This window comes from Oryza brachyantha, chromosome 7 (assembly GCF_000231095.2).
Source record: "Oryza brachyantha chromosome 7, ObraRS2, whole genome shotgun sequence".
Taxonomy (NCBI): Eukaryota; Viridiplantae; Streptophyta; class Magnoliopsida; order Poales; family Poaceae; genus Oryza; species Oryza brachyantha.
In genome coordinates, this window is record NC_023169.2 from 14,568,754 (window position 1) to 14,592,336 (window position 23,583).

At 43.1% G+C, this 23,583-nt stretch overlaps 5 protein-coding genes across 7 annotated transcripts; 3 read left to right on the forward strand and 2 right to left on the reverse strand.

Annotated features, from left to right (window-relative positions):
* The first annotated feature begins 348 nt into the window (after window positions 1-348).
* LOC102702305 (pentatricopeptide repeat-containing protein At1g25360) lies at window positions 349-4,925 on the forward strand. 3 transcript variants are annotated; one of them, XM_015839441.2, is made up of 5 exons: window positions 349-3,070; window positions 3,150-3,364; window positions 4,174-4,227; window positions 4,366-4,415; window positions 4,513-4,925. In XM_015839441.2, the coding sequence occupies exon 1, from the start codon at window positions 371-373 to the stop codon at window positions 2,786-2,788; it is 2,418 nt and encodes an 805-aa protein (XP_015694927.2). In that variant the 5' UTR covers window positions 349-370; the 3' UTR covers window positions 2,789-3,070; window positions 3,150-3,364; window positions 4,174-4,227; window positions 4,366-4,415; window positions 4,513-4,925. The 3 variants fall into 3 exon arrangements, with proteins under 3 accessions (XP_015694927.2, XP_040381588.1, XP_015694926.2); XM_040525654.1 differs by having other exon boundaries at window positions 4,174-4,415; XM_015839440.2 differs by having other exon boundaries at window positions 3,150-3,321; window positions 4,174-4,415.
* A 2,322-nt stretch (window positions 4,926-7,247) lies between these two features.
* Window positions 7,248-8,849, forward strand: LOC102710316 (protein YABBY 7-like). Its single transcript, XM_006657803.3, has 6 exons — window positions 7,248-7,331; window positions 7,413-7,544; window positions 7,700-7,814; window positions 8,116-8,164; window positions 8,344-8,419; window positions 8,554-8,849. Exons 1-6 carry the CDS (start codon window positions 7,248-7,250, stop codon window positions 8,590-8,592), a joined length of 495 nt encoding a protein of 164 aa, XP_006657866.1. The 3' UTR covers window positions 8,593-8,849.
* A 366-nt stretch (window positions 8,850-9,215) lies between these two features.
* LOC102702583 (pre-mRNA-splicing factor 18-like) lies at window positions 9,216-12,275 on the reverse strand. Its single transcript, XM_015839843.2, has 2 exons — window positions 11,265-12,275; window positions 9,216-9,785 (listed from the first exon to the last, which is right to left on the reverse strand). Exons 1-2 carry the CDS (start codon window positions 12,165-12,167, stop codon window positions 9,378-9,380), a joined length of 1,311 nt encoding a protein of 436 aa, XP_015695329.2. The 5' UTR covers window positions 12,168-12,275; the 3' UTR covers window positions 9,216-9,377.
* Window positions 12,276-12,470: 195 nt separating this feature from the next.
* On the forward strand, window positions 12,471-15,029 carry LOC102702868 (COMPASS-like H3K4 histone methylase component WDR5B). The gene is made up of 2 exons (XM_006658657.3): window positions 12,471-13,264; window positions 14,497-15,029. The coding sequence occupies exons 1-2, from the start codon at window positions 12,530-12,532 to the stop codon at window positions 14,785-14,787; spliced, it is 1,026 nt and encodes a 341-aa protein (XP_006658720.2). The 5' UTR covers window positions 12,471-12,529; the 3' UTR covers window positions 14,788-15,029.
* Window positions 15,030-15,687: 658 nt separating this feature from the next.
* On the reverse strand, window positions 15,688-20,907 carry LOC102703142 (disease resistance protein RGA5-like). Its single transcript, XM_015839459.2, has 3 exons — window positions 20,059-20,907; window positions 16,923-19,009; window positions 15,688-16,677 (listed from the first exon to the last, which is right to left on the reverse strand). The coding sequence occupies exons 1-2, from the start codon at window positions 20,889-20,891 to the stop codon at window positions 16,936-16,938; spliced, it is 2,907 nt and encodes a 968-aa protein (XP_015694945.1). The 5' UTR covers window positions 20,892-20,907; the 3' UTR covers window positions 15,688-16,677; window positions 16,923-16,935.
* Between the last annotated feature and the right edge of the window lie 2,676 nt (window positions 20,908-23,583).

Sequence of the window (23,583 nt, forward strand, 5' to 3'; positions counted from 1 at the left end):
TATGTTTTGAATAAGACTAATATGAAAAGTATATTTAAAACTCAACTACTCCATCTGTCCCTAAATGTTTAACGTTGTTGACTTTTTTATATATATTTAACTATTCATCTTATTTATTTTTTTAAAAAATATGTAAAGTTATATATATGTATAAAAATATACTTAAAAATAAATAAAATGATATAAAAAATAATTAGTAACTACGTAAATTAAATAAGATGAATGATTAAATGTTAAATATTTGAGGACGGATGTAGTATATCGACTAAAGAAAATCATTATATAAATGGAAGATCGAAGTCATCGAACGGAGTAGGCCTTGCGTTCGCCGCTGCCCCGCAGCGCGCGCTCTGCTCCGCTCTGCCGCGCGATGTCGACCGGGGCGCCGCCGCCGTTCGCCGTCGCTTCCCTCACCCACCAATGCTCCGTCCTTCTCCGCCGCCTCGCCGAGGGCTACTCCCCGGCGCCGGCCTACGCCTCCACGTTCCTCCGCGCCCTACGCTGCCTCCACGCCCGCCTCCTCACCGCCAACCTCCTCCACGCCCCGTCCCACCCCCACCTCACCCTCCGCCTCATCCACCTCTACACCCTCTCCCCCGACCTCGCCACCCCCGCAGCCCTCTTCCGCTACGACCCTGGCCCCGTCGCCGCCACCTCCCTCGTCGCCGCGCACGCCGCCGCTGGCCGCCTCCGCGATGCCGCCGCCTTCTTCGACGCCGTCCCGCCCGCCCGCCGCGACACCGTGCTCCACAACGCCATGATATCCGCGTTCGCACGAGCGTCCCTCGCCGCGCCCGCGGTCTCCGTGTTCCGCACCCTGCTGGGCTCCGGCCCCCTTCGCCCCGACGATTACTCCTTCACCGCGCTCCTCAGCGCCGTCGGCCAGATGCACAACCTCGCCACCTCGCAGTGCACGCAGCTGCACTGCTCAGTGCTCAAGTCCGGCGCGGCAGCTGTCTTGTCTGTGTCCAATGCCCTCATTGCTCTGTACATGAAGTGTGACACGCTTGAGGCCTTGTGGGACGCACGGAAGGTGCTCGACGAAATGCCGGATAAGGATGACCTCACATGGACCACTATAGTCGTCGGCTATGTCAGGAGAGGTGATGTTAGTGCTGCTAGATCAGTTTTTGAGGAGGTTGATGGAAAGTTCGATGTCGTGTGGAATGCGATGATATCAGGGTATGTGCAATCAGGAATGTGTGCAGACGCATTTGAGCTATTCAGGAGGATGGTGTCAGAAAAGGTTCCACTTGATGAATTCACATTTACAAGTGTCCTGAGTGCGTGTGCAAATAATGGATTCTTTGTGCACGGGAAGTCGGTCCATAGTCAGATTATTCGGTTGCAGCCAAATTTCGTTCCTGATGCAGCATTGCCTGTTAACAATGCGTTGGTAACTTTGTACTCAAAGGGCGGAAATATTGTGGTTGCAAAAAGGATATTTGATACTATGAAACTGAAGGACGTTGTTTCTTGGAACACCATTTTGTCAGGATACATTGATAGCGGGTGTTTGGACAAAGCAGCTGAGCTATTTAAGGTGATGCCATATAAAAATGATTTGTCATGGATGGTGATGGTCTCAGGATATGTCCACGGAGGTCTCTCAGAAGATGCTCTGAAACTGTTTAACCAGATGAGAGTTGAGGATGTCAAGCCATGCGACTACACCTATGCTGGTGCAATAGCTGCCTGTGGTGAACTTGGAGCACTGAAGCATGGAAGGCAACTTCATGCTCATCTTGTGCGGTGTGGATTTGAAGCGAGCAATTCTGCTGGAAATGCACTTCTAACAATGTACGCCAAGTGTGGCGCTGTTAAGGATGCTCGTGTTGTGTTCCTTGTGATGCCCAATGTAGACTCTGTCTCGTGGAATGCCATGATTTCAGCACTTGGGCAACATGGATATGGTAGGGAGGCACTTGAGCTCTTTGACAAGATGGTTACTGAAGGCATATATCCTGATCGAATTTCTTTCCTCACAATTTTGACAGCATGTAACCATGCTGGATTGGTAGATGAAGGCTTCCATTATTTTGAGTCCATGAAGAGGGACTTCAGCATTAGTCCTGGAGAAGATCACTATGCACGGCTGATAGATTTGCTTGGTCGGGCTGGAAGAATTGGAGAAGCTAGATATTTGATCAAGAAAATGCCTTTCGAGCCTACCCCGTCCATTTGGGAGGCAATTCTCTCTGGTTGTCGCACCAATGGAGATATGGAATTTGGTGCCTATGCAGCAGATCAGCTGTTTAGGATGATACCACAGCATGATGGAACATACATCCTACTGTCTAACACATATTCAGCTGCTGGACGTTGGGTCGATGCTGCAAGAGTTAGAAAGCTAATGCGTGATCGTGGGGTCAAGAAAGAGCCTGGGTGCAGTTGGATAGAAGTAGGAAGCAAAACCCATGTGTTCCTTGTTGGTGATACAAAACATCCAGAAGCGCAGGCAGTCTACCAATTCCTTGAAGTGATTGGTGCTAGGATGAGAAAGCTGGGATATGTTCCTGATACAAAGTTTGTGCTGCATGATATGGAGCCCCATGAAAAGGAATATGTACTGTTTGCACATAGTGAGAAGCTGGCAGTTGGATTTGGACTTCTAAAGTTGCCTCCTGGAGCTACAGTTACTGTTTTAAAAAACTTGAGAATATGTGGTGACTGTCATACTGCAATGATTTTCATGTCAAAGGCGGTCGGACGGGAAATTGTCGTTAGAGATGTCAGGCGGTTTCATCATTTCAAGGATGGAGAATGTTCATGTGGTAATTATTGGTGAATATTTTCTTCTGCGGTCATAGCAGCATGCCTTCTGACAGATGTTCCTGTGGTCCCTGTCTCAATAGAGGGCTTGAATATGGTTTAGGAGAATGGACTAATTCAGATTTTTGTTTTAAGAAAACTATAGCGGGCATTGCTAGCCTGAACTTTTATTGATCTAAAGAGATGTTATTACAAGTATTGGAAGTACAGGGGGTGAGCAGAAAAAGAAGGGAACAAATCAAATATTAAAAGCCTCTTCTGGTTCTTTTCTGCGCGGCCTCTCTCGTCATGGGGAAGAGTGAGTTCCTCTCTGTGTTTGTTGCTTGTTTTTTCTTGGTTGTCTGTCTGTGTTCTGATTTTACTAATTTCTTCTTCAGGTAAGAAGAGCGAGGTCCTTGGCAGTGGCGGCCTGATCTACAGCAGCCACGCCAACAGCGTGGGCTCGTCGTCGACAGCACTGTCAGAACTATTCATCTCTTAAGCTACCGATCATGTCAACTAGCAGTAGTTCGTTTTCAGCAAGTACATCGATGCGCTTTATGAGAAGAGGTGAAGTTTCTGTAGCCATTTCTAGTGCCCCGTTCCCATTCAGGTACTGTGTGCATGGTGCCTTGGTTTCATTCTGGTAAAAATGGTTTGGTTGGCTTGTTTCTGTAGGCTTTGTTATGATTAAGTTGTTGCTTATGTAGTTATACTGTTACTGTTAGTATGCAATGTTCTTGCTGTGCTACGATATTACCTTGTTTGAAAAATATATGAGGGCTTGAGACCTGCTCTTAATTAGATGAGATGTTTGATTCCATCATAGCTTATGATAATAATTATAATCTGTCAAATGAAATGTTACTATGAACTTTTGATTTAGTTTGCTAGTTCTCATAATAGCTATAAATTAATGGAATTGGTCGGAACTTTTTGTTGATTCATGGGAGGGCTTCTTTATGAAGTTCTGTTTCATGTGTGCCTAAAATAGTGCGAGTTCAAAATTTCTTGTATACCATGCTTGTATGGTGACTATGGCCCATTATGATAAACAGCATATGATAAGCTGAGCTATCAAAAAATGTCTTGATATTCTGCATTAATTTGCATTGCAACAAGGCTACCCTGTATTATGTATTTAGGGCTATACTTTTATTTTTACCTTAATTGTTGAGAGACTTTGCTCTTACATGATGATGGGAGGGAGGGACACAAGGTCCACACCGTTTCTGCTTACGTCATAGTTGTTTCTCCCCCTTGAACAACTTGCTTGCTCTATCGTTATTGTGAACGTTCAAATCTGTTTATCAAATATGCACCAGACTAATAACTAATAAAACATCACGTTGGGTGTTGAAATTTACCATGCTTGCTTTTTTTTTTAATTTGCTTCATATTTTACCTCTTGTGTTGGTGCAGGAGGTCTTGGTCGATGCTTTTGAAAGCTTCATTCTTCAGTCTTGTGGAGAACAAGTAAATTAGAACATTCGATTAGTCAAATCTTATAATTGCATGCAAATATAATAGTTACATAATTGCCAGCGGTAGGATGTGCAATAATATTGATTTTTCTAGGTTTCAAAGGTTAATTTTCACACTTTCTTTGAAAAGGTACACAGGATGAATCGGAATATCGCCAGGACGCCAGCAAAGCTACAATGGTAACCTTTCTCACTCCCTTATTTCATTGCCCTCTTCCTATCACGTTGATCTCCTTCAATTCATCTCATACGTCTGCTTTCTTTTCATTTTTCACAGTGAGCTAGCTTGATCCCTAAAAGGAACCCTCGAAAAACATCCAGCCGATTCTATTTAAATCTTTATGAAAAAATGGATCTTCTTGCTAGCTTGTTGCTGCTGCAAGGGAGAACGGAATGAGTTTCTGAATTGTGCATACTTTGTCAATGGGCATTTTCATCCTGCACGCGGCACACAAACCAACTTGCATTAGTACAGGCATTTTCTATTGATTGCAGCATTTTATTTGTGTTCAATTCAAATTTACAGAAACAGCGATTGCCGGGGAGGCATTTCAAACTGCAGCAAGTTTGCATATTTATTGTCTAGCGACAAATCTTAGGATGTCTTTTTTTTCCCGGGCACAATTTTTCTGGTCTATTGTACCGTGCACCAACTGCTTTTACTGATTTCACAAATCCTACTATCTGAATCATCCGTGTTAATTCAACAGCGTGGATCATCTTCTATTGAGAGAATTTCTATAAAGATAAAGATATAGATGTTACAAAAGACTTTCGATATATATTAAGACTTCCTATATATTAGATATTCTCTTATCAATTATAAAATTTTTAGATGTTTGACATTATCTTTTCAATTAGAAAGAACACACACTTTCATATATATTGAATACTTTATATAAAACTTTTCAATTGTAAAGTTTCTATAAATATCCACTATATAAAGTATATAACTTTAGAATCAAAGTTCAATCACAGTACATGGTGGCGCAATAGCACAAGTGGTGTGAAATACCCTTAGAATGTCAACAATCCGCTAAACCAATGATGTTAATTGTGAAGAGAATAACACTTTCAATGTTATTATTTTTTTCTTGATGGGTACTATAGCCCTACTAATTTACATTTTGGAAATACATAACTATTATCCCACATGCTTAGATAATAGCAATAAACAATATCTATCTGTTTTAAATATAAAATATAGATCACTACTTTTATTTTTGATTTAGAAGTTGGAGATAAGTGTTATATAGATGTTGTACATGATATTTTTTTATTTAAAAAGTTAAATAGATGTCATGCTTAAATAAGTTTGTTGTGGATGTACATATAACAAGTGGACGATAGCTAAATAAGGATGGCATATGTCTACCAATAGTGTGCCGGTGTGATCCAAAATCATCGACTTTTTCTAACTTATTGATTAATCACTGACAATAATATGAAATAAATATGAAATAAATATCTAGTAAATAGCACTAAGTGTTTAGGGTACATGGAACCTATTGGTACTATATTTTAATGGGGCTGCTACCGCAAGTTAGCCCGTTTTAGAACGGGGTGATTACTCTAAGGTACCAAATAAGATACCTCACCGGTATCAAATCTGATATCACATCGATACCAACTAATACTCATACGATAATAGTTGATAGTTAGGGGGTAACAACTAATACTACGGGGGTATCAGCTGATATTCAGTTGATACTATTGATATTATAGTGGTACCAATTGATACACTATTGGTAATAATTATAAAAAAATAAAAATAAAGGGTCTTTATAAACAAAAATAAAAAAATAAAGGGTCTTGTGTGACCGTGCGATAGACCATGCATTATGCTGCTCGGTACATTTTGATGGGAATGTCTTCTCTTTCAACAGGACACCATCATGTAGCTTTTCCCTATTTTAATAGTTAAAATAAGTGGATCTTTTATTTGTTCAATGTTGAATCAACGTAGGCAATGGAAAAATTGCTTCCGAGCCTGCAATTAGAAAAAGGATAAAATGAACATGTGCACCGCTTTTACTAGTTGCTTAACAATACATTTCCCGCTATTACTTCAATTCTAACTTTTAATGTCTTAATGCATATTATTACAATGTTAATATTATTTTATTATTTTGGTCAAAAATAATATTTATTTTGATTCTTAATTAATATCTTAATATACTCAAATCAATTGAGACTATGTGTATAACGTCGTACGTTAGCGTGAGTATATTACATAATTTTTTTTTATTGCAAAAGAACCAACTTTGACGCAGGAAGTTGAATGTGCAGCATATTGATAATAACCTCATCATGAGAGAGTAACACCAATCACCAAAGCCAATGTTTTTCTGGCATTCCTCAATGTGTGCATCTGAATTTCAGAAACGGTAACTACAGTAAGTAGTAACTCACCCCTTTGTCGCAGAATCTACTGTTGAGTTGGCCTACCCGAAATGTAGGAATCTTTGCAGTTACAAGGTGCTGAAACGACCTAGTCGAGGAGCTCCTGCTCGGCAACTCTCAGACGGCTGAGTTGCTTTCTGATGGTACACATGCAGATTCAAGAGTAACTGTATTTCCAAACCTGCAGACTGCACGAAGCCCTCGTTGTCTGCTTCAGCTTCTTGTTCTGGTTCACCTTCATGGACCATATGGTGTTGGCCTGATAAGATTTTTCCATGACTCTGTGAGCTGGGCACTGAGAAACAAGGGCCCTGTCCCAAGATGCTGGCATGGTTGCCTGTTCAGGTCGATCACTTGCATGAGAACTCAGAAAACTGGTTCAGTTACATTGATTGCAAGATAGCTCTGCCATGCACATGGTTCAGCTCCGATTGCTCATGTTCTTAACTCAAGGCAATGTTGGATCATAATCCAGTAATAATGATAATCGAGTTCGTTCTTGCCACTGCCTATAAACTGTGAGCCTGTCAGCTCTGCGCCATATCGTACATGCACGCGGGCTAGCTGCTCGTCTCCGCCGCCGCCGCCGCCGTCGCCGTCGCCGTCGCAATGTCGTCGGCGTGCGACCCATGCTCCGGTCTCCGGGAGCGGCTCGGTTACGTGCAGTGCAACCTGTGCGACACCGTGTTGCTGGTAAGAGCGAAACCGATCGATTGGTTACTCCACTTGCCTGCCTCCTCGATCACGGCAAGGTGCTGGATGTGGTGCGTGCAGGTGAGCGTGCCGTGCAGCCGCGTGCTCAGGGTGGTGGCCGTGCAGTGCGGCCACTGCTCCGGCATCCTCTCCGCCGTCAGCCTACCGCCGCCGCCACTGCCGCCGCCGGCGTCCGTCGAGATACGTCCTCAGGTCACCCATTGCCTCCTTGCTTTTTTTTTTTTTGAGGCACCCATTGCCTCCTTGCTTTGCACCATTGCATGGACAGACACACACACACACACACACAGTCGTGTCGTTCACGATATTCAAAATCTGTTAACCTGACGAGATACGATATGAAGCAGGAGCTTGATGTTGAACCGCCGCCAAGGGAGTACTCTGATGAGAGCAGCGGAGACGACAGGGAGGGAGGAGATGCAGAGGACGATGTCCCTGCTGCTGCTGCTGCTGCTAACAAGCGTACGTGTCCTGTCCTGCTGTTTTGTCATACATCCTCATCGATTTGCTTCCTACGTTTATAGGACAAATTTTAAATTTTTAACTTTAATTTTAGAGTTATTTTGAAAATTTTTCATGGTAGTTTATTTTTTAACATTAACTTTTCGACCGTTAAGATTACATTTTATTCACAAGTTATTTTTTATTTATAAATATGTTGTTTGATTTTTTTCGTCGAGAAAACTAAACAAATTATATCAGCTTGTCTGAAGATGATTCTTGATGCGCCAATTAAAGCGTGTTCTTGAAAACATTTCTGCAGCGCCGGGGAGGAGGCAGCGGACGCCGTCAGCCTACAACTGCTTCGTCAAGTAAGTGATCGTAGTATCGTACATTCGTACCGTGATAGCTGATTGCAAAACACCTATAGTATACACACCTCTGAATGTTCTTCTGATATACTATTATGCCCATGCATGTTATTCTACCATGCTGTTCGATTGTTCAGATGAGAGGTGGTGAAAATATGTGACGTTCCTTTTGTTGTCAGGGAAGAGATAAAGAGGATCAAATGCATGGAGCCTAACATCACACACAAACAAGCATTCAGCACAGCTGCTAAAAACGTAAGAGTTCATCTTGACCAAACCAGTCTTCCTGATTTTTTTTCTTAGCTCATTAAATCATTAAATCCATTCGCATACTCACCCACAAATTCCCTCTTATAATGAGCAAATTACCATTGGCCACTATGATGTAGTGGGCTCACTTACCCAGAATCCAGCAGAAGAGAGGCTGAGGGGTCCTCTACACTGAACTACCCCTGAAAACGGCAAACTGCATAACAAGGTAAACAAAATTGATGGGCACGCGTAGGCAGCAGATAGATCCATGTTTCGGGAGAAATTCAAGTTGTAGCTCCTGCAGATCACACTTGTATCCGTGGATGTTTCTGTTGCACATCTCAAGCACGTGGTTCAAGAATTCTTCTCTTTCATATGATAAATGCAGTATATGTCGTGTCTTGAGTCTTGACTTAGTTTAACAAATACTCCATGATTGTACTACCTCCGTCCCATCGAGGGATTTTGATTATTCACTTGTAACTTTTAATCATTCGTCTTCTTCGAAAATTTAGTGCAAATATAAAAATTTATAAGTAATAATTAAACTATTTTTAATAATAAAGAAAATGATAAACAAAATAAATAATATTTTTAAATTTTTTTAAATAAGATGAGTGGTCAAACATTACAAATAAAAAATCAAAATCTCTTATAATGTGGGACGGATGGAGTATCTAACAGTATCATGAGAGGGTGGTTCTTAACAAACTCGATGAATCTAACATGTACTGCACGCCATCTGGAATGGTTATATGTAACCAAACTGACTCATGGAAGCTTGGCCAACGAAATCTTCTAGCAGAGGATCATACAATATAGCTTTCTTCAGTAATTTGATTAGCAGACACGATTCTCAGATTTTTGCATGACAACAAAAATGGAAACAAGGCGGACCTTGCGTACATATTACACAGATTTCAAATATTCTATTTCTGATTCAAGCTCGTGCACAGAAGCATCACTCTTTCGATGCTGGCATTAGCCGGAGCCTATCCTCACTGGGAGGATTTCCTGAATGTTTCTCCTCCGATAGAAGGGCATGCAGGTCACTCCCATTTGCCAGGCTGTTGAACTCCACTGATTTTGAGGGCAGGGCGGGATAACGTCGCTGGCAAAGAGTCATAAGCCTCTTGATTGACTGAAGATACTTGCGAGTGGTCTCATCGTTCATAATGTGTGCCACGCTATTTGTATAAATCTTTTCTCTGGCAGAACGCTCGTGGATACCAACCATAGTAACTCCAATAGGCCATGGTGCATTGCCAATGGCCAGCTTGATGTATTGGTCCATTGCTGCTAAATAATCACGCTTCATGCAGCATTCAACTATAACAAGCAATGCTTGACGGATGTCATCAGGAAGAACCTAAACATAATTCAAAATAATGGTATCAGAATTTCAAACAGTATGCACTCAAGGCATAAGTGGTGTGCATATTGAACTTAAAATGCATAAACAATATCCCCATATGATCAATGCAATTTAGCTCAACCAGAAAGGTATAAGAAGCTGGATCCATCATGAGGCAATTCATAATTACATTGAGGCTTAATCCACAACAAAAAAAAAGAACTTTATAGAGAGTTAGGCTGAATACTAGTACTAAGGCCACGTTCGGCATTTATATGTAAGTTAACTTATGGTCTGGCACGGAAAACGTAATAATAGATTAGTACATGATTAATTAATTATTAATTATTAAAAAAATATAAAACAGATTAATATGATTTTTTAAAACAACTTTCCTATAGAAATTTTTTGCAAAAAATACACCGTTTAGCAGTTCGGAAAACGTGCGCGTGGAAAACAAGAAGGTATAAGTTAACTAAACGGGGGGCCGAACGCGGCCTAAATCTGGCAGAGATAAATATCTATGTAACGATGAATCTGGGATCAGAATAGATGCTACTAGAGAACAAATACAAATATCAATAAACAACAAAAGCTTTTAACACACCGGAAACAATTGTTCGAGATGCTCTTAAATACATGAACCCTGCTCCTAAAATATCCAAAGAATTTCATTTCATCATGTATTTGAAGTGGTAGAGCACTAATGATGCTCAGTCCTCACATGCATAGAAGATATATCAAACTTACAGATAACTCCCTGAGTGAAGAAAGTACTCAGAAATCAGAATAAATGTTATACGGTAATATTGTTATCTACCTCTACATACCTACCAATACATCAGTACCTGGCAATCAGCATATCATAAGTAACCATCACTGTATCACATGCAATACCCTCTATATAATCACAAAGCCTTCTAGAGCAATCTGAATGATTGTTGAAAATTATGCAAACATACATAGATTTTTATTTAATTGATACTGGTACATTATGTTCAACAAGAGTAGGTCATTTTTTTATCAGAAAAGGTAGACCATTTTGCAAATTTTCTAATATCTATGGTCATTATCATTCTACCCTGTAAAGCTCCTGCTATGCTACTAACTAGTAAGCTGTTCTTTAAGAACCTCAATACCTTGGCAAAAGAAACTAAACAGTGAAGCACAAGAACCAAAACAAGTATAATCATGGCCGGAGGGGGCTCGAGCCCCAACTACTGTCATTGGGACCACGAGAGCCACCACTAAAATTCCATGTCAAGATCAATATGGAAGGAGGGTTGGAGCTTTATCTACTTTGTTCAAAACCCCCAATTACCTAGGATCATAACTTTCAGGTGAGCTATGCAGCTATAAGCTTCATTCAAATCCTAATCCATCCCATTGTTTTACTAGTTAAGTTTTTTTTTTAACAATTACTAAAATTAAAAATTCAACCAAATGAACAATCCATTATTCAAGAAACTTAGATTAGTACAAACAATTTCTCACCTGCTTCCTGCAAAACTCGAACAGGGGGCTGAGATACCGAGCACACTGCTTGAACGTTGCAACCATCGACTTTCCCTTTGCAGTTCTCTTCTCCAGCTCTGCCATCTCATCAAGCTCCTGGTTCCACTCAATGAGTAGCTTCTTGAAGAACACCAAGATTTTGTCCTCATCGCACAGCTCCTCAAACTTAGTCTTCATCCGTTTTGAGTCCTTGTCTGCATCAGCATCATCCCCACTCCTCCGGGAGTCCCCGTCCCCATCATCAGCATTATCTCCGGCAGCGCCACCCTCGCCACCATCACCGCCACCCGCTCGCTTGCCCTTGCCCTTGACATATGTGTCCCGGCCGGCCTTCTGCCGCTTGCGGAGCTCGACCATGTCACGGAGGAAGTCGTTAGTCTGCCCCTCCGTCATGTCAAGGTCGTCAATGTCATCGATCACGCCGGACTTGAGCACGAACTTGAGGCGGGCGAGCCGCGCGGCGTCGTCCTCCCCGAACAGCGTGACCGGCTCGCGTAGGATGCGGAGACGCCGCACCACCTCATGCCGCGGGAGGTCGAGCTCGTCGATCCGGCGCTCCTCGGAGAGGAGCGCCTCATCCTGCGTGGGCTTCTTCCCGGCGATGCCCGGTGGGACTGACGCGGCGGCGCCGGACGAGGAGGACGAGCTAGGGTTAGGGTTCGGGGCGGAGGATTGGGCGGGGTCGGCGTTGGGGTCGGAACCCGCGGCGGAGCCGGAGGAGGGCGCGGGCGGCGCCTTGGCGAGGAGCTGGCGGTGCTCCTCGTGGCGCCGCTTCTGGAGCTGCTTCTGCTCCAGCTCCGACCGCCGCACGAAGCTCTTCCCGCCGAAGTCGGCCGTCGCCGCCTTCCGCTTCTTCTCCAGCTCCCTCTTCAGAAGATCCATCGGTCCGGGCCTCCGGAGACGGGACACCCCGAGCCCTCCTCCGCGCTCTCGCCGTTTCCCGGGGAGATAGGCGGCGGCGGCGGCGGCGCGGCTCACAATTTGGAAGGACGCCGCCGCCAACAGCGAAGAGAAGAAGAAACGGGAACCCGCAACCCGATAGATTTACACATATACCCTCCCGTTTAGATGGTACTCGAATTAAGATTTTACCCTATGGCCCACATGCCAGTGACCACAGGTGGGCCCACATGTCATTGGGAAAAAAGGGATAAATTCTCGAATTTTAGTTTATTGTGGGAGGCGCAAACGCTTCTCACACTTCCCCTTTTTTTTTTGCGTCGGCGAGAGCGCGCCGCCGGACGATGTCGTCGGGGGCGCAGCAGCAGCAGCAGCAGCAGCAGGCGCCGCCGCCGCGGCCGTACCGGCCGTACCGGCAGGTGCGGCTGGCGACCCCGCACAGCCGCGCCGTGTCGTGCGTGCGGTTCTCCCCCTGCGGCCGTCTCCTCGCGACGGCGTCCCTCGACGGCACGGTGGCGCTGCTCTCCCCGTCGTCGCTGTCCGCCATCGCCACCCTCCGCGGGCACGCCGACGGCGTGTCCGACATCTCCTGGTCGACGGACTCGTTCTACCTCTGCTCCGCCTCCGACGACCGCACCCTCCGCATCTGGGACGTCCGCCCCGTCCTCTCCGGCCTCAACCCAGGCGGCGGCGCCCAGCCCGCCGACCCTAACGCCGACCGCTGCATCCGCGTGCTTAAGGGGCACGCCAATTTCGTCTTCAGCGCCAACTTCAACCCGCAGACCAACAACACGGTCGCGTCCGGCGGGTTCGACTGCACCGTGCGCATCTGGGACGTCAAGAGCGGCCGCTGCGTCCGCGCCATCGACGCGCACTCCGATCCCGTCACTTCCGTGCACTTCATCCGCGATGGCTCCATCATCGTGTCCGGGAGCCATGATGGAAGTTGCAAGATTTGGGATGCGAGGACCGGGTCTTGCCTCAAGACTGTTATCGACGACAAGATGCCTGCGGTGTCGTTCTCCATGTTCTCGCCCAATGGCAAGTTTATCCTGGTCGCCACGCTCGACGATTCACTGGTATGACCAATTGACTCCTATCCCATGCCACTTAGTGACCAGTAAGTTAAAAGGCAGTGAATTCTTTGTTAACATACTATTATCTTGTTCGAACTGTAGTGCAAATGAAATTCATAGGGCCGTAAGTGCTCTGATGCGCAAAACTTTGTTATAATAGTTGTGAACTGTGGTGGAGTGACTGCCTGGGGTCGTAATAAAAATTCGTTGTTGTCTTAGTGATTAAAAATAGCATTTTTTTTTATGGCGCACAAACTCAGTGTAGTTAGATTTGCCTGGGCTCTACAGGCTCCCTGGTTCTGGCACTGTTGTTGAGGATTGGAAGCTCTGTTTGTTCATGTATAGCATGCAAACCACAATTTTGAAGCAACATTTTCCTTCCTTTCAACTATTTTTGGTTGTCAGGGTCACTGCTGTATTTTCATCTGGGTACAACATTGCAGGCCCTATCTTGTTATGGGTCCAATTCTCTGTTGTTTTCTAATTGCACTTGACAATGAGTCAAAATTCTTCTCAATTCTCATTTCTTAAAGTAAACTGAAATAACGGTGCTACACTTCACATAAAATAGAAGCTTGTCTTAGCCTTATTTATGGGCTCATATCCATGGTTTTCTTTATAGCAGGGTGTTCTTCCAAGTGCTAAGCATTTAATCTACTATTGTTGGAGACCATGTAGCACATCTTATATCAGTTTCACACATAGATGTCCCTTTTTTTACTGTAAATTAAATCGTGGTTACCTATATGACCAATGATCCCTCGTTCTGAAGGCCACTTTGTTGAACCCTTTGCTCAAGATTTTGAGCTTATATGTTACATGTCTAACTAAGTATGTGTATGCTTTCTTGAAGTTTATGCCAGCACATCAGATCACCGTATCATGCATAATATGAAGTGATTGGAGGCATATAAAGGCATCGAAACTTTCAGCGTGACTGATGTTGTCAGTGGTTTATCTTAGGTTGATCCATGGTATTCATTGTGCATAAGTACCCCATCAATTCTCATACGTTTTACACTGTAAAATCATATGGGCAGTTATCATTGTCCATTAGTGCTTCGCATCAAGCAGCATCCTAAGAATTCTTGGCATTGTGTTATGCTATCATGGGTTTCTTTATTGTAGTGGTTTTACTTCATTTACGCAATATTGTTAGAAATAATATCTATTCATTTGGAGAGTATATGGTTACTGCAACCATGCTTCATAAGTTTGTTCTTCCCAAATTGCAGAAACTATGCAACTTTGCCACTGGCAAGTTCTTGAAGATGTACAGTGGACATGTGAACAGAACATACTGCCTCCAGTCTGCATTTTCCGTTACAAACGGGAAGTACATTGTTAGTGGATCGGAAGACAATTGTGTGTACATATGGGATCTCCAAGGGAAAAATATTCTTCAGAAACTGGAAGGCCATAATGACACTGTCATCTCGGTGTCCTGCCATCCGACAGAGAATAAAATTGCGTCGGGCGGCCTTGACAATGATAGGACTGTTAGACTATGGGTTCAAGATAGTTGATGAATTTGTAGAAGGAATATACCTAATAGATATCATTTGTGAACTTGGACAGGACTAGCTAAGTCGAAGAGAAATATGCTTTCTGTCTCAATGGAGCAGTCTTGCATGTATCTCAACCTGGAGGGATCAGAAAAGAGGCGTTAATTTAGCCCAGAACTGCTTTGTTTCAATGTAAAACTGTCCTTTTAGTATGTTTTGGGGGAAGACAATAGAGGAATTGAATTAGACTTCTCAGAGGAAAATTGAATGAGGTTTGGGTTCATGTGCTAAATTCCTACGAAATTGAGGTATAGGAATAAAATCCTAGGGAATTTGGCAACCTCCAATCCTATGTTCCAAACAACATACTTAGAAAAAAGTCCTTAGGATTTGAATCATTTCCGTAAAGGTCCTTCAATCCAAAAAATATCTTAATGATAGACCTACATTTGAGATACGTGGGTAAAACTGTCATACATGCGTACTACGATGAAACATTCTAAGTTAAATATGAAAATTCGACTTAATTATAAGCAAAATAAGGCAAATGATGGAGCTGTGAGTGGTTTACATGCTTAGGAACACATCCATTTAGCATCCGTTACTGTATAATATACTGTAACAACAAACAGAGCACACTTAAACCCATGCAATTCTCTCTCTCAAAAAAAAAAAAAGAACAGTGGCTTAATTTTGGAAGTGGCCACCTTGCGGGCTTTTTAACTATTTGCCACTCTTATGGAGAGCCACTATCCGGATGCCATCCTTCCAAAGTTTTTTATAGAAATACCATATGTAAAAGACACCATCTATATAAATTATCAATTTTACATATGTGATGTACACATCAGCTTGCCAATGTGGACCAGGGAAGTCAAATGACACATACTGCCCCTGTTTTCGGGCTGCTTGACAAATGAAAGGTCTGAGCTGGGACTGTGTGACCACCCTGACTAAACTTAGTTGCTAATATACATTAGCAACTAATAATATAATACTTTAGCTAATATACAAAACTTAAACAATATTCATCAGTAAAATTTCAGTAAGTATACAGACATATATATGTGCAGAGCCAACAAACATGTACACAAATTGAATAATAAGCATCATCCAGCAAACATGAGCATGCAGTAGGCCATATGAGGTCACACATCAATATATGAGCATCCAGTAGGCCATACAAGGTCACACATAACAGAACAAGCTAATAATATTGACCATACCATGCTACACATCAATTCATACATTAGTTCACAGCAAAATATAAACAATTCGTACATCAGTTCACATCAGTTAAAAGCATGAATGCATGGGGGCGCTTGGCGTGGATCGGGACCGGTGGCGCTCGATGTGATATGTGATCGGGGGTGCACGGGCCGCCGGCGCACGGAGCGGCGGCGCTCGGAGGAGACGGAGCAGCGGCGGTGCTAGCCGGGCGACGGACCTGCGGCGCTAGCTGGGGCGACGCCGGGCTAATGGAGCGGTGGGGCTTGCCGGGGCAGCGGTGGGCGGGAGGAGCGGCGGCGCTAGGCGGGTGGGGGAAACGCACCAGAAAGAGAGCGATGTACTCCGGTATTCACTTCCCTAGGGGCAAAAATGTTATTTCATTCCACTGGTCCAAGTTGACGAGCTGACATGTACATCCACATATGCAAAATTGATAATTTATATAGTTACTGTCTCTCTTACGTGTGATGTTTGTGTAAATTTTTTTGAAAGAATGGCATCTGGATAGTGGCTCTCCGTAAGAATAGTTAAAAAGCCCCCCCGGCACGAAACGAATACATACGCCAAAACAAGACACAGATACACCGGAGTCGATGACGAAGCATCCACGCGTGTAGAAGAGTTGGCTCATCGTGGGCTACCAGAAGCAAAGTGCTGGCATGGCTGCCTGCTAAGAAGCACCTGTGCAAAGCAACCCAGGCCACAACCATTAGCTTACCATTTCCAGTTATAATTGAAACAAAATAAAACTCTAACTACCTGATTCATGGCAGATATATAAGAGAAATCAACATTTAGTAGCCGCTTTACTCTCATACACGCTGACACACACAATCGTAGCAGGATACTGCTGTACATGCATGCATATATCAGCTGGCACAAAAAAAAAATGTAAATACGGGTTTAAGGTGCAAGGAATACCGTACCTGCACATGCTGGTCAGGAGGTGATGTCGCAACTCGTGTCACTGTCCTCCTCCTCCTCCTCCTCCTCCTCCTCCTCATCCATGCTGTCAAATTCGTAATATGCATTACTACCAAGAGTTTGGATGTTGACTTTAGGAAAGTCAGGGTGCATGACAGCCAAGTCCCTCAGTGCAGACTCTGCAGCTCTTATGTTGGATTTGTTGGCACCATATTCTCCAATATTTGCGACGATTTCCTTGAGGCCTAACAGATGCTCCATACCAGAAGGTGCCGCACCACCATACCTGTCCCACCCTCGAGCATTGAAACATAGCTGGAGCCCTTCAAGCTTGGGCATCGCCCCGACCTCGAAGGCTAGGTACCAAATCCTGCGACATCTAACTTCAAAATACTTCAAAACGGGAAATCCATTTCCACGAAAGATGATCTTGTCTTTAGGAATTCCCCTGATGGACAAGTCAAAGCGAATAAGTGAGAGCAGCTGAGCAACAATTCCAATGTCATCCTCCAACACTTCCTTAACTGTAAGATACAGGTCACAGAGATTGTGGAGTTGACCGATCCACACAGGAACCCTTGAGAAGGCAGGAGAAATTGGATGAAATACTTGGAGATAATGGAAAGATGCAGGTACTAGATTGGACATATCCAAGCACGAGTCTTTCCATGGCGCATATGACACCAGCCATTTGAGGTTGCAAAGCTTTTCAAGGCAAGTGCGCATAGCTTCCCGATATCTAGCAGTCTTCTCATCAATAGATGTAATCATGTCACATGTGCCGATTTCAAGGTTTGTCAGATTGGTTAATTCACTCAGGCCCTTGAAATTGTCTAATGAGTTTTCCAAACTAAAGGACCGTAGAGTTTGCAAGGATTTCATGTTACCAATACCAGAAGGAAAGATCACCTCCGGTGAAACAATCAGATGCATTAACCGGTTCAAACGACAAATATCTGTTGGTAGTTTCGAATGTATTTCTCCTTTAGATGAATATATTTTAGCATATATCTCGAACGTTTCCAATTGATGAAGTCCCCCAATTTTACTAGGTAACACCACAGGATGATTCGATCCGATGTATAAGTATCTCAATTGAAACAAATGAGATATTCTACTTAAGTCAAGTAATGGTGATGACAAGTCATACTTGAAATGCTCAATTGTTAAAACTCGTAGATGCTTGAACTCCTGATATGAGGGGAATTGTGAAGGGCTACTAAATACTGCCAAAGTTCGTGTTTGGGATAGCTGGATGGATCCCGCTTCTCTATCATCTCTTGCACCATCCAAGTTGATAGACAGTCGACGGATCCTATCTCTCTGTCCTGTTAACTGTTGCATATCATCTATCACTGTGATAAAATTCTCTTCTGCAGATTTATGTAGAATAAGGTCAAGCATCATATCATGGACCCTGCAAGACATCACATCGCCATTATAGACTATGTCTGCCGGTTGAATCATACTCATATTGATAAGCTCATTAAAATAGCCCTTTGCAATATCCTCTGGATCTATCCCATGAACTTTGCTTATAAAGCCTTCAGCTACCCACTGCCTAGCCAAATCATTCTTCCGGATTGTGTAATCCTCTGGATAAATAGCTAGATATAGCATGCAAGCCTTCAAATAATGAGGAAGGTTTATGTAGCTAAGGTTCAATATTTGTCTCATCCCTTCCAAACTTGGGCTCACATCAAAATTTGCGCTTAAAGTGTTCCGTACATAGACCCAGTGCTCCTTTGAATTGTTTTGCTTGTGACTAGCAAGAAGACTAGATATTGTATTAATTGCAAGGGGCAAACCGCCACATTTTTTCAAAATTTCGGCTGACACTTCTTTCAAATATGCAGGGCAAGCATCCTCTGAACCAAATATTCTTTTCAAGAATAACCTTGTTGAGTCTTGCTCACTAAGTGGCTTCATCTCATAAACATAATCAACGTGATCAGAGCAGCATGCCCTAGCAACAGTCGCAATCCGTGTAGTTGTTATTACTCTGCTACCATTCTTGTTCTTTGGAAGAGCACATTTTATAATATCCCATGCCCAGTCTTGCCATACATCATCAATTACAATGAAGTACCTGCCAAATAAGTAAAATAGTGTAAACAAGCATCGGGAAAGTAATTACCAAGGTCAAACAATAGCAAGAAAAAAGTTCGATCTGTAAAATTTCAAAAGTGAGAATGTTAATTTGGGTCTTAGGCCAAACTGCTGAACCATGGGTAATTGGGGATGCCAAAGCAAGCTGTATGGTGCTACAACTTCAACAAACTATAGCTCTTGGATCGTGCTGGCTATTTCTTAGCACTGAGTCTTACTTAGGTACTAGTGGTGACACCTGAATGTTAATTTGTGGAACATTACTTGCATAATAGAAATGAAAAGGCAACATCCAGAGCCCCATGATAGCAGTTGTAAGCCTTTGCTAATTAGGTTTGTCTGGTCTCTGTATATGTTAATGAGTAAATTTCATAAAATTACATATACTTTGATCAAATTATCACAAAACTACATATTTAAGTTGACGTATCATAAAACTATAGATTTAGTACTAAACTTATCACAAAACTACATATTTCAGAGTTTAAATCATCACTACCGTTGTGTTGGAGCTATAAGCATTATAGTTTTGTGATAGTACTAACACCAAACATGTAATTTTGTGATAATTTTGCTACTAAATCTGTAGTTTTTTATACTTAATATAAAATCTATATTTTTACGATAAATTTGGTGCTAAATTTGTTGTTTTATGATACAGTGGCTTAAATACGTAGTTTCATGATAGTTTGAAAAAATATGTATAGTTTTATGAAATTTACTTTATATTAATTGACATATAAGAGAAAATAATGAAGTAACTATGGAACAATAGATCGATTACAAGTCATTTGAGTTATAATTGGATGTACTAATGCATTTATATCTGGCATATCAGGATATAACATGGATAGCTTAGCCTACCTATATAATCACAAGCATAAAAGGTTGAAAGCAGAAAAATAGACACATCATAAATTCTTTTGAACACTAGCTAGCACGCTAAAGAAGAACAACTTCACGATCTGGTAGAAAATAATCTGACACATTATAAATTAATTAGATCACAATTAGTCCTAACTGGTATACCTTTGGTCAACAAGGAATTTGTGCAATTCACTAATCAGTTTAGTCTCTTCCCACATTTCAATGTTGCTGTCGGTAGGAGCTCTGAAGCCAACTTCTGATAGTATAGTTCTCAGAATCTTCCCGGTGCTTGGATTTCGGGACACAGAAACAAAAGCTCGACACTGGAACTGCTCCCCTATCTTGCGGTAAATTTCATTTGCAAGTGTAGTTTTTCCTAGCCCTCCAAATCCCACAATGGAGAGCACTTTCAGCTGATGCGCAGGCACATCCTCTCCCTCCATCAATTTTATCAGGCGATCCCTTGGTCCCGTGACACCTACGAGGCTCGCCGTCTCCGCATGGAGCGCCAGCAAGCGAAGATCGATGGCTGTGTTCTTTGGCTTGACAGCAGCATCATCGTCAACCTTGTACCTCGCTCGCCGCTCGCTCACCTCCTTGGCACGGATCTTGAGTCCTTCGAACTCCTTGGCGATGCCATGCCGAGTGTTCATGGTTGTTAATAACTTGATGCTCCTTTTGACGAACCCCGTGAATCCATGCAGTTTGCTGCTAGACTTGCTTTCCACACGGAGCATGAACTCGTTGACGCTGTCCTCAATGTCGTAGGACAGCTCCCGTACCTGCTTGGCCCAGCACCTGTCTTGCTCGTCGGGCTCCTCTGCATCTGAGATCCTCTTCAGGAAGGCGTACATGCTCTCGAGCTCTGCCTGAAGGAACCTGATCTCTCCCTTAGCTTCCTTGAGCAGGTTGTACTTGGCCGTGAGAAGATCGCCAAGCTTCGCGAGCAGGGAGCCCATGGCGCCGTGCGACGCGCTTACCACCGCAGCCTCCATCGAAAGGCTCTCTCCTCTCTCGTGCTCGCTCCCAAGTTGATTGGTGTCAGGTTTTCTTTCACCCTCACCCCTACTAGATCAAACAACCAAACCAACAAAAAGAAAATTCAAATTCAGATGTTTTACAATTTGGAATGCAAACTGAAACAAGAAAGCGTGAGAAGAGTGTGCGATTCGCACCTTGCACTGGAGAAATCAAGTTCGATGACAAGATTTCTGTTGTCAGATCGACCAAAGTTTTCCTATGGAGCCAGTGTAAAATGCTTTGTTGGAGTGGAGAAAGTGGAGTTCAGCAGTGGAGAGAGAGCAGCAGCGGCAGCGGGGGAGCATGCAGCGATAGCTGAAGCATGGGCTCTAGTGAGAACCAATGACGTGGGTGAGCGCGTTGTGACGGCAGCGAGAGATTTTGGTGGAAGATGATTAGGGCGGCGTTCTAAACAGCTTTTAAGCTTGGGCCTTTTTTTTACACGTAAGCTGGAGATTTTGGTGGAGTTTTTAAGATGATTATTAGTATATATTTAATTAAGTACTAATTACTATAAAATTAAAAGATATATATTTATTTGATTTTTAAATAAGTTTTATATGATTTTTTACGGAATATACGATTTAATAGTTTGAAAGTGTGCTATCGGAAAACAATTACTACCTTTTCATATTATATGACAACTAAATTTATTCATTGATATATATATATATATATATATATATATATATATATATATATTAGTATCATATGAACCTGGTCAATGCTAGAAAGTCTTACGTTGCGAAATGGATGGAGTATTAGCTAGGCCAATAAGTTGTATAACGCAGCCTGAAACACCGCGAGTTTCGTCCGCTCTTATCCGCGCACAAACATTTTGACACACATGGACGAGCTTGGATCGAGATGGGTATAAACATTTGAAACAGATTGCTTATTGGATTATTGTCACAAATTTACTTTATCATCGAGATAAATCAAATATTTTAAGAAACAAGCCTAACAGATAATTTTGAAATGTGGACTAAGCAAAGTAAAAGAAAGGATTTTGTGTAATCATATTTTTAGAAGCATGGAATAAATAATCTCGTGACAAGTAAGCTAAAAAGATAGTGACAAATAAAAACAATGCCAAATAATGCGACAGTATCTATTCCTAGTAGTGGAGCACTGAATGCGCTGTCCGGGATGTCCCCTTTGCACGATCCCCCCTCCGTCCCTTAGTTAAGTTAACGTTTTCGTTTCTCACGTGCACGTTTTTTGAACTACTAAACGGTATATTTTTTATAAAAAATTTTATATAAAAAAGTTATTTAAAAAAATCATATTAATATATTTTATTTTTTTAATAATTAATTAATCATGTACAAATTGATTACATGTTTTTCGCGCTGGGTAAGTTAGCTTACCCATCCTCCTACCGAACGTGGGCTTAGTGATAGTTTTGCTAGTTGGTTTGTTTCTGTAGAAGGCAAGGTAGGGTAAAAATTAAAGTTAGAAATTTTTTTGTACAAATCAAATTTTTCGACAAGGCAACTTGCTGGAGAAATTTGAAGCGATGGTGTTGTGGATGGATGCTATTGATTCGCTGCTAAAAAAGCAGGGTGAGCAACTAGATCAGGTGAACTTCAAGGTCGATTTAGATGAATTCGGTGGGCAAAGTGCAGTAGGAGCAGGTGGTGCTGTCAAGGGCGAGCAAAATGGCACCCTCGTAATTGGAGGTACCTGCAAAATCAGCGGGGAGAGATGGGATCCTATGCAGTAGTATGTACTACTGTAGAGATAAACAGTACAGTGAATTTGTACTGGTTTTTTAACCGTTGGATCAGAAATGGATAAATCAGATCTGATTGCTACAACACTGCTACAGTGATTGTGGCCTACGGGCTGGGGCGCAGACGGCGGTCGGCGGCGAGGGCCGACAGTGGGCAATGACGGCCTACGAGCGAGGGCATGGTTGGCGAGCGACGGCCTGCAGGCTAGGGCGCGGTCGACGAGTGGCAGCAGGGGTCGGTAGGCTGGGGCATGGACGGTGGTCAGCGGGGGTCAGTGGGGTCAGCGAGCGGCGGACACAATCGACGCATCGCACTAGCTCTCATCTTCTTTCTTCTAAAAAGCATAAAGTTTCTAGGCTTCTAAGGTTGTATTCGACTCTATTCTAGATGGCAACATGGCCACACTCATCGCTGCTCGCAGGGATGAGCAGCGGCCACTACACATCCTCTTCCTCCCATTCCTCGTGCCAGGCCACCTCATTGCGATGGGCGACATGACCGTGCTCGTTGCCGCTCGCGGCGTTAGGGGCACCGTTCTCACCACCCCGTCAACACCACTATCATCCGCTCGACATGGCAGTACTGGTGGCTGACCGATGATCGACACCATCAGCGGGCTAAGCTAGAAGGAGATGGCGGTGCTGTCGGGGGCACACACCACTGACCGCACCCTAGCCCACAGGCCGCCACCACTCATGCTTGGGAAGCAGAGAAGAGAGGAAGAAGAGAGGGAGAGGAGAGGAAGGGAGAGAATGAAGAAAAAAAGAGAAAAAAGATTAAAAAAACCTAATATGTGGGACCCACCGAACGCCACATTAGCAAAACCAGTTAAAAAATAAGTTAATACTGTCGAGAGACTTTTTTGAATGGATCATATAAATTTAGGTGTGCATGTTTCAATTTTGAGGTTAAGGGACATCGGACAACCTCG